Here is a 9,342-nt window from a genome sequence, read left to right on the forward strand (position 1 = left end):
GAGCTGGTGTACTTGGTGACAGCCTTGGTGCCCTCGGAGACAGCGTGCTTGGCCAGCTCGCCGGGCAGCAGGAGCCGCACGGCCGTCTGGATCTCCCGCGAGGTGATGGTGGAGCGCTTGTTGTAGTGCGCCAGGCGCGAGGCCTCGCCGGCGATGCGCTCGAAGATGTCGTTGACGAAGGAGTTCATGATGCCCATGGCCTTGGACGAGATGCCCGTGTCGGGGTGCACCTGCTTCAGCACCTTGTACACGTAGATCGAGTAGCTCTCCTTGCGGCTCTTCTTGCGCTTCTTGTCGCCTTTCTTCTGCGTCTTGGTCACCGCCTTCTTGGAGCCCTTCTTGGGCGCGGGGGCGGATTTAGCTGGCTCAGGCATTTTAAGACCGTTCCTATTCTAGAGAGTGCTAGCTAAAATGGCAGCAGCGCTCCCCATTTATAGGGCTCTTATGCAAATACAAGACACCTAAATCGTACAATGTGATTGGACTTTTCTGCACGTGGGTGTATCTTTCTCTGATTGGTCACAATACAATCCGTCTTCTCATTGGTCGTAAAAGCAACGACTGCTTACACCCAATCACCAACTGCTCATCCCGCCCAGGGAAGAGATAAAATGGGAAGAGGCGTTGCGTCAGTATGATTTTTTTGATCTAGTTTCTCGCTGGAAAGCTCTGAGGGGATTTTTGCGCGTCTAAAGTATGTCCGGTCGCGGGAAGCAGGGAGGTAAAGTACGAGCTAAGGCCAAGTCGCGCTCATCGCGGGCCGGGCTGCAGTTCCCCGTGGGCCGTGTTCACCGCCTCCTCCGGAAAGGTAACTACGCGGAGCGGGTGGGCGCCGGCGCCCCGGTGTACCTGGCGGCCGTGCTGGAGTACCTGACGGCCGAGATCCTGGAGCTGGCGGGCAACGCGGCCCGCGACAACAAGAAGACGCGCATCATCCCCCGCCACCTACAGCTGGCCATCCGCAACGACGAGGAGCTCAACAAGCTGCTGGGCAAGGTGACCATCGCGCAGGGCGGGGTGCTGCCCAACATCCAGGCCGTGCTGCTGCCCAAGAAGACTGAGAGCCATAAGGCTAAAAGCAAATGAGCTTGGCGAGTAAAGCTGCTTAGATTTTTCACGACATTGTAACCCAAAGGCTCTTTTCAGAGCCGCCCACACAGCCAGAAAAGAGTTGTGTTGCTTTGTTTAGAAAAGTCCTTTGGTACTGTTTCTTGCATGCAGCGTTTTATTAAGGAGCTAAACCTGTTTTATATCATTGCCTTAAAATTTCCAGCTTCTACCTGAGAAAGATGATGTATTTCCTAACTCGTCTTTCGTAATGAAAGAATGGTAATTATACTAGTTATATTGGTAAAATAGTTTTTAATGTTGTCGGTTCAACTGTCATGACTTTACAGGCTACTTATGGTGTGAAATACGGGGCAGGGGGAGAGTGGCTAAAAGACAAGCAGGTCAGGAAGAAAAGCTATGCAGCATGAAAGTAAACAGGAGACCATCCCAAACCCCTGTAACAACATGAGAAATGTAACGAAGTGCTTGCTTTGTAGGCCTTTCTTTAAAAGATGTAAAGCTTCCCTATGGCTTAATTCTATTGGGGGCTGGACTTAATCTTAAGAGGTCTGTTCCAAACTAAAAGATTCTTTATCTACAAACGAAATGAGAAATGCTTTATGGGAAAGGGCTTGTTTTGATCTAGATTCTTAACTAGTCAGACCTGTACTGTAAAGCAACAATGTAGCATTCTTCTGTTTAGAAGCTCCTTCCAGCACTGATTGTATTCCCAGTTTAAGTGGGATTTTCAAGCTTGACACTCTGAAATTCCCTTACTGTGTATAGCTATTCCTGTTGCATCAGTTAACAGTGGGCAATATTTTTGAATTAATATCTTACATTGTTAGCACAATATCACCCAAAAGCACAATGTTATGGCTCTTTAGATTCAGTTACAAATTGAGAAAGACTGTCTAGATGATTCCTCTTGCTAGGATGTTCCCAGAAGCTGATGGTATGCATCACACTGAGTCTATAGCTCCCACCTGTGCAGCACCTCTGCCCTCCCCAAACCCTGGGAAGAAGGAATGCTCTGGTCTTGGAGGAAGGAAAATACCACCTATAGCAAGATACTATCCCCTGTCCCTCTCCTTCCCACTCCTAAGCTGTAGCAGAGAGGCTTTTTAAGTAGAACTGTATGATAGCCAAAGAAGGACATTGGTGATCGTATGTGGAGAGAAACAAAGGAAGAGAGCTCTCTGGAGCACTAGACTATTCTGGTATGGTGACAGTATCTGTGCCCAAGGTTCTGCTTGGTAATGGATACATTTAGAGCGGTAATGTTTCCATTATGTATCCATTATTGATCTTCATTATGCTGTTTTATTGATCAATAGCTGCAGCTGCATATCTCCTGCACTTATACTTCTCTTACTGAAAAACTGTGATGATACAAAAACTGTGTTTTAATATGCACAAATCTTCTGTTTGGTTTACAGAACAGATCCCTGCATATGTGTGTGCAGAAGATCTCAGTCACTGAATGGTTTGGGTTGGAAGATGCCAAAGATCATCTAGTCTAACCCCCCTGCCATGGGCAGGGACATCTTCCACTAGATCAGATTGCTTTAAAGCCTCATCTAACCTGACTTTGAACACTTCCAGGAATGGGGCTTTCACAAATTCTCTAGGCAACCTGTTCCAGTTTCTCACCACCCTCATTGCAAACAATGTCTTCCTCATATCCAGTCTATATCTACTCTCTTAGTTTAAAATTGTTGCCCCTTGTCCTGTCCCGTCACCTGTCTTTCTACCTGCTTTGATGAAAAGTCTCTCCTCATCTTTGTATATTGCAAGGCTGCAATAAGCTCTCTGCAGAGCCTGCTTTTCCCCAGGCTGAACAGCCCCCACTCTTCTCTTCTTTATAGGAGAGGTGATCCAGCCCTCTGATAATTTTTGTGGCCCTCCTCTGGACCCACTCCAACAGGCCCATGTCTTCCTTGTGCTGGGGACCCAGAGCTGGATACGGTAGTGCAGGTGGGGTCTGACAAGGGTGGAGTAGAAGGGGAGAATCACCTCCTTTGAACTCCTGGTTGTTCTTTTTATGTAGTACAGGATATGATTCTCTTTCTGGGCCACAAGCATGCACCTCTAAATCAACACACAGGAATTCCAGATAAAGCTTATGGGGGTGGGGGTATCTGTATCCAGGAGTGGGATTTCTCTAAACAAACTCCTATATGTGGAAATCAGAGCTGGTACTACAGGAGAGGGCCCTGCCCTTCCCTGAGTGTGGAGGTAAGTTCATATCTCTCCAAATTCTTATCATCTGAGCAGAAATTATTTTTTTCAGAATTTTGTTCTCAACACTTATTTCCCTCATTACTGTGCTCACCTTAGTAACAAGAGTTTCACTCTGTGATACTGTTTTCCCAGTTATCAGGCCTAGCATAAAGGACACAGCCAGCATAAAGATGAACCAATAACCAAATTGTATTTGATACAAAAGGGTCAGTACAGGGGTGAGCACTAGGGGTACAAACAAGTCAGATTATACATAATTGACATCAATCCCAATGACCCCAACAACAACACCACACGACCAACAATGGAATAAATGGTGAAATGCAGTCTCCCATAGAAGGGACAGGAGACAACCAAGTCAACAAACCAAACACATAAGACCAAGGAAGCCACACACTGAATCTCTACACAGCCCACATTTACAAAAGCCAGACCTGACTGGAGCCCAGTCCCAGGGAGGCAGGAGGTCCTTCCCCAGCAGGAAACTCTACAAAGTGCTTCCACCTCACAGACAGACACTGCCCCTTCCTGCAGGTGGTCCCAGCTTTTATCCCTAAGTGGGACACCTGACCTTTGCTTACTTAATTTGGGACACCTGGGGTCATTTACCCAATGGCTCTCCCTACAAGGGTCGCACCCTGGAGGGAAGCCTAAAGGCAAACTCACCACCGCTTTGTGAAGGGCTGTGGGAATCACCCATATGTTAACCTTAATTTGGGGCTTGGGGTGGAAACCCCAGCATTTTATTCAGCCCCTTGACATATGGGTGGACCACAGCCCTCACACGATCTCTAAGTGTGACATCTTTATCTTGTATTTGGCTACAGACACTGCCACGGTCATCTCAGCTGTTTCTTTATATTGTTCACTGTTGTGGTCTTTATCACTGGAAGATCTGTGTGACTGTGGGTCTGAAGCTGATGTCACCTGCTCAGCACAGCTCAGCGTCAACTTGTATTCCAGTCCGCATGCTGCCCTTTCGGGTCGAATACATTTGTCACAGGAGTGATTTCATATTCCCAGCGGTGCCACACAAGATCTAGAAGACAAAACCTTAAACCATCATTATTATCACAAATAGCATTTATTTGCAGGGACATGTTCCCATTTTTTCTGTCCAGGCTTCATGATTAGGATGGTGTTATCTTTTCCTACAGCTATTACTTCAGCTGGCTCAGGGGGGCCACTCAGCCCTTGGACCCATACTTTTGCCCCATTACTAAAGTTGGTGGATCCAAATCCTTTGTCTCCACGAACAGTAGTGACTTGGGGTGGTTCTCCCTTCCTCACCATTGTTTTCAAAATCGGTAATATTAATAGCTGTGCTACTCTATCACTGGGTTGAAAAACTAAATCTTGTTCACCATTATTCAGCAGGATTACTTTGATCTCTCCCTGGTAGTCTGCATCAATCGCTCCTCCCATTACATGAACACCTTTTAGGGCTAGGTTTGAGCAAGCAGTTATTAAGCCAAAGTGTCTTGGGGGAATTTGGATTCCTATTCCGGTGTTAATAACCCCTGTCTGGCCTCGATTTATCTTTACCAGTTCTGATGCATAAAGATCTAGCCCAGCAGCCTCTGGAGTGGCCCAGTAGGGGGCCATTGCACCTGGAACCATTTCCCCATAGATTAAAGTTTCAGTTACAATTAGAGGCTTTATTTGTAGTTTGGGCATAGTCATACACATCAAGGGTGTCTCCATCTCCCCGATGGGTCTATTGTTGAGGGTGTGGAGAGCATCTGTGAGGTTAGATCTCCATCGGGATAGGTTTCCATTTCCCAGCTTTTTTAACTGCTCCTTTAAAAGCCCATTCATTATTTCAATTAATCCCACAGCCTGTGGATGGTATGGGATACGGAAGATCCACTGAATGTTATGCTGCTCTGCATATTGCAGTACAAATTTATTTCAGAAATGGGACCCATTATCAGTTTGTATTTGTAAGGGGATGCCATAGTATAGGATCATTGTATCTATGGTAGAGGTTGTACTATGGTGCGTGGCTTTTCTGCAGGGACAAGCAAGCAATCAAGTATCCTGAATATGTGTCAGCTTCAGTGCAGATGTATTTGCACCCTCGGTCCTGAGGTAAAGGGCTGATATAGCCCATCTACCAGATTTGTCCTGGCAATTTCCCTCTTCCCAATTCTCCTTTTACAGTATTTGGTACAGGGGTCTTATGTGTATGCTGGCAAACAGGGCATTAGGCAATTATTGTTTTGATCATATCCAGTGACATAACTATGCCACGCTCTTGGGCCCACTTGTAAGTGGCCTTTTCCCCAAGATGCCCACATTTCTGGTGTGCCCATTTTGCCAAGCCTTCATGGTCTCCTTTCTGAGGGAACTCCAGTCCAGCTTGGGAAACCTTTGCCTGGTTATCAGTGACAGAATTGTAAAGATGCTCAAGTGAATTTATATTACTATGAGCATCTACATGGAATACTGTCACCTTGGTTCTTTGAACCAGTTCCCAAATATCTTTCCATATTGCCTTTCCCCAGACAATTTTAGAATAAATTTTCCAATCTTTGGCTACCCATGTTGGCAGACAAATAGCCAATCCATTTGCCACTGACCAAGAATCAATGTATAGGTGACATTCCCCTGAATCCTCTTGTTTTAAAGCCATATATGGTGCATATAACTCAGAATATTGGCTACTTTCCCCTTCTCCTGTGGTCTCCAGAAATTTCCCTGAATTAGGATGATAAGACACTGCCTTCCAAAAACTTTTCCCTCCTATACATTTAGCTGACCCATCTGTAAACCATGTATGTTCCCTTTCAACAGATAGCAGCTGATCCAGGGTCTTCCCCCATCGCACAGGGGATTCCTGTTCAGCTATAGGATCAGGCTTTACCTCTTGATCCTGCATGGGGGCAGACACCACTTGCTCATGGAGGGCAGCAACACCACCAGGTCCCACCTTTGCTCTGTCCTGGATGTACCATTTCCATTTTATAATGCTTGATTCTTGTGCATGCCCCATTCGATGAGTCTCTGGGGAGCTTTTAACCCACTGCATAATAGGGATTGCGGGGCGCAGGGCCACCTCGTGGCCTATCATGAGCTGCTCAGTTTCTATCAAGGCCCAATAACAGGCTAACAGTTGTTTCTCAAAGGGCATGAAATTATGCCCTGCCTCTGGTAACTTTCTTCTCCAAAATCCTAAGGAGACTCTTCTCTTCCCTTGTTTCTGCCAGAGGCTCCAATTAGCATACGACCCATTTACAGATACATTTAATTCTACTTCACCATCCTACATGGCCCATAAGTCCAAAGCCCTTTGAATTGGCAAAAGAGGCTATTCAAAGGCAGCCTGCTGCTCATTTCTCCATTAAAATTTATGCTTTTTGTGAGTTACCTTATATAATGGGGCCAGAATCTGTCCTAAATTTGGAATATGTTGTGTCCAGAAACCAAACAGTCTGATAAATCTCTGTGCTATACCATGGAATAAGGAGGAGGTAAAGTCAAGAATCTTTTGTTGAGCTTTAGGTAGTATTTCTCGATGACCACAGTTCCAATGTATTCCTAGGAATTTAACTGTCTGAGATGGTCCTTGGATCTTAGTAGGATTAATCTCCCAACCTATCTGCCTCATATGCATTAGTAGCACTTTGAGCATTTGTTGTAATTCACCCTCATTGGTCCCCTGAATCAGGATGTCATCAATATAGTGGATCATTTGCATATGAAAAGGGAGCTGTACCTCATCCAGGTGCTCAGCCACTATTCTATGGCAAATAGTTGGACTATGCACCCATCCCTGAGGCAACCTGGTAAAGGTATACTGCCATCCTTGCCATGTAAATGCAAATTGATCCCAACGCTCTTCTGCAATCGGAATTGTAAAATATGCATTGGCCAGGTCAATGACAGCACATCACATGCCAGGATGCCTCTGAACTCTTTCTATTAAAGTGATCATATCATGTACAGCTGTCACAAGAGATGGGGTGCTCTTGTCCAGTTCTCTGTAATCCACAGTCATTCTCCAGGATCCATCAACCTTTTTGACTGGCCACATTGGACTATTCCACATTGTTGTAGTCAGCTTTAAAACCCCTGCAGCCAGTAAATCTTTGATTATTTGGGAAATTTCTTCATGACCACTTAGAATCCTGTACTTTCATGATTACTACCTTGGTTGCAGCTGGGATCTGAACCAAAGTCATCTTTATCTTCCCTACTAAAACTGCACCATTAGTGATATAACTCTTTACCCCAAATTGATAAAGACCATCAACAAGATTTAAAGTAAGTCCCTTTAGAATATCTATTCCAATTATATACTCTGAGATTGAAACAATCATGACTGTATACTGTCATTTTGGAAGATTTCCAGTTTTCATATCAATTTGGGTTTGTACTGCTTCAGTTTGTTTTCCACCCAGTCCTGTAATAATCACAGATTGACCTTTAAATTTCTTCAGATTACCATAAATCAAGGAGGCCTTCGCTCCAGTATCTGCTAGAGCCTTTACTATTTGAGAGGACCAGTTTTTCCAGAATATTTGTAGCTCCACATGAGGTTGTCAGTCCTCCTGTGCCCAATGTACCAGAGCTTGGCCAATATTTCAGTATGGATTACAGTACCTAATGTCTCTTGAGGGGTACAGGTCAGAATACTGCTGCCATTCCTGATTCTTCCCTGGAACAACTGAACGGCTCCTGGAGGGCCCACCATGAGCAAAGACAGGATCCCATCAAGGATCCAGAGGGGGTGCTGTGAGCTGAACAGTTTCTGACCAGTGTGCTTGGTAATTCTGCACTTTTCCACGGGGGTTCTGTAACCCTCTCTGTTTGTACAACTTCCATAATTCGTTGGTGTTGAGACCATCAATTTTAGCAAGAGGTACGCCATCTTTCAATAAAGCTTTAAACAATTGTCCTCGAGACAGACGACATCCGGTATTTTTACTACGTCGGGTGTCTCAGTTCTGTGTATACTCCCAGGGGCCCTGTTGATGTCAGAATTCTTGATAGCCCTGATGCTCCCAGGGAGTCCATTCTCCAAGGTCACCTAGCTGATTCATTTTCTCAAGTACATCTCTAATGGGATTTCCTGTTTCATGCGGAGGACGGAGGAAGCAAACAGCTGATTCAATATGAATGATAGAGCAAGCTTCGATTTTATTGAAAGAAATCACACCTTATATGAGCACTCTACAATACACTACTCACAAATCTATTGGATACATTTAAAAGGTTACATTATAATAACTCAGCCATTGGATACATCTAAATGGTTACATTATAATATCCCAACCCCTTGTGGCATTTCAGGTATGTCACAACATCTTCCTTCTTCTGGCTTCCTTTCTTTCCCAAGGTTGTTTTTCATCACACTCAAGGCTGTTGTGTACCTCAGTTTCTCTCTTTGTTATCATAACAGTCCTTTGTCAGCATAACTGTGCCCTGAATCTCCTTCCTTGTTAGCATAACTGCACCCTGGTGTTTTTTCCTTTACCTCAGGTGGCTGCAATCAGCTCCTGCACAAACCCATGGCCTTGCTCTGCAAGCCATTCTCCAACAGTTTCACTCAGCAAGAGTTACAAGAACATTCTTATAAGCTGGTAGAGCAGTTCTAATGATTGCATTTCTCATAGGCACAGATAATCAAAATTGTATCAATACATCCACATGGCCTACGTAAATGGCCAGTTTCATGCCTTCTTCCTTCAATCGCTGTATACCATCCCACAGAGTATACCACGGCCAGTCAGAACCTTGCCAGGAATTCTCTAAAGGGTATTTTTCCTTGCACCCCACAGCAGCTAAAGCAAAAAGATTAGTACTGTCATCATTAGTCCAAAAAGCTTCCTGCACCAGAGGGTCTGAACTCAGAGTTACAAGCTTTCTACAGTCAAAATTATCCAGGCTAACCCCTGATGCTTCCTGATCATATAAATGTACCATCCAAGCAAGCAGGGGCTCTCCTGGTCTCTAACTGAACCGTGCAAGAATATCACTGATTTCTTGCTGTGTGAAATCTCCCATTGTATGTTTATTTACTGGTGGCTCACACCCAGAAAATTC

At 45.0% G+C, this 9,342-nt stretch overlaps 2 protein-coding genes across 2 annotated transcripts; one reads left to right on the forward strand and one right to left on the reverse strand.

Moving 5' to 3' along the window:
• Nucleotides 1-2: 2 nt before the first annotated feature.
• LOC113488196 (histone H2B 1/2/3/4/6) lies at nucleotides 3-395 on the reverse strand (the record flags this gene model as incomplete). The annotated part of the gene is made up of 1 exon (XM_026863244.1): nucleotides 3-395. A coding segment is annotated over exon 1 (372 nt), but the record flags the coding sequence as incomplete, so codon positions are not given.
• Nucleotides 396-630: 235 nt separating this feature from the next.
• Nucleotides 631-1,316, forward strand: LOC113491616 (histone H2A.J). The gene has a single exon (XM_026868681.1). It carries the CDS (start codon nucleotides 697-699, stop codon nucleotides 1,084-1,086), a length of 390 nt encoding a protein of 129 aa, XP_026724482.1. The 5' UTR covers nucleotides 631-696; the 3' UTR covers nucleotides 1,087-1,316.
• The last annotated feature ends 8,026 nt before the right edge of the window (nucleotides 1,317-9,342 follow it).

The sequence above is a fragment of the Athene cunicularia genome (assembly GCF_003259725.1).
Source record: "Athene cunicularia isolate RWA chromosome 1 unlocalized genomic scaffold, athCun1 chr1_part2, whole genome shotgun sequence".
Classification (NCBI taxonomy): domain Eukaryota; kingdom Metazoa; phylum Chordata; class Aves; order Strigiformes; family Strigidae; genus Athene; species Athene cunicularia.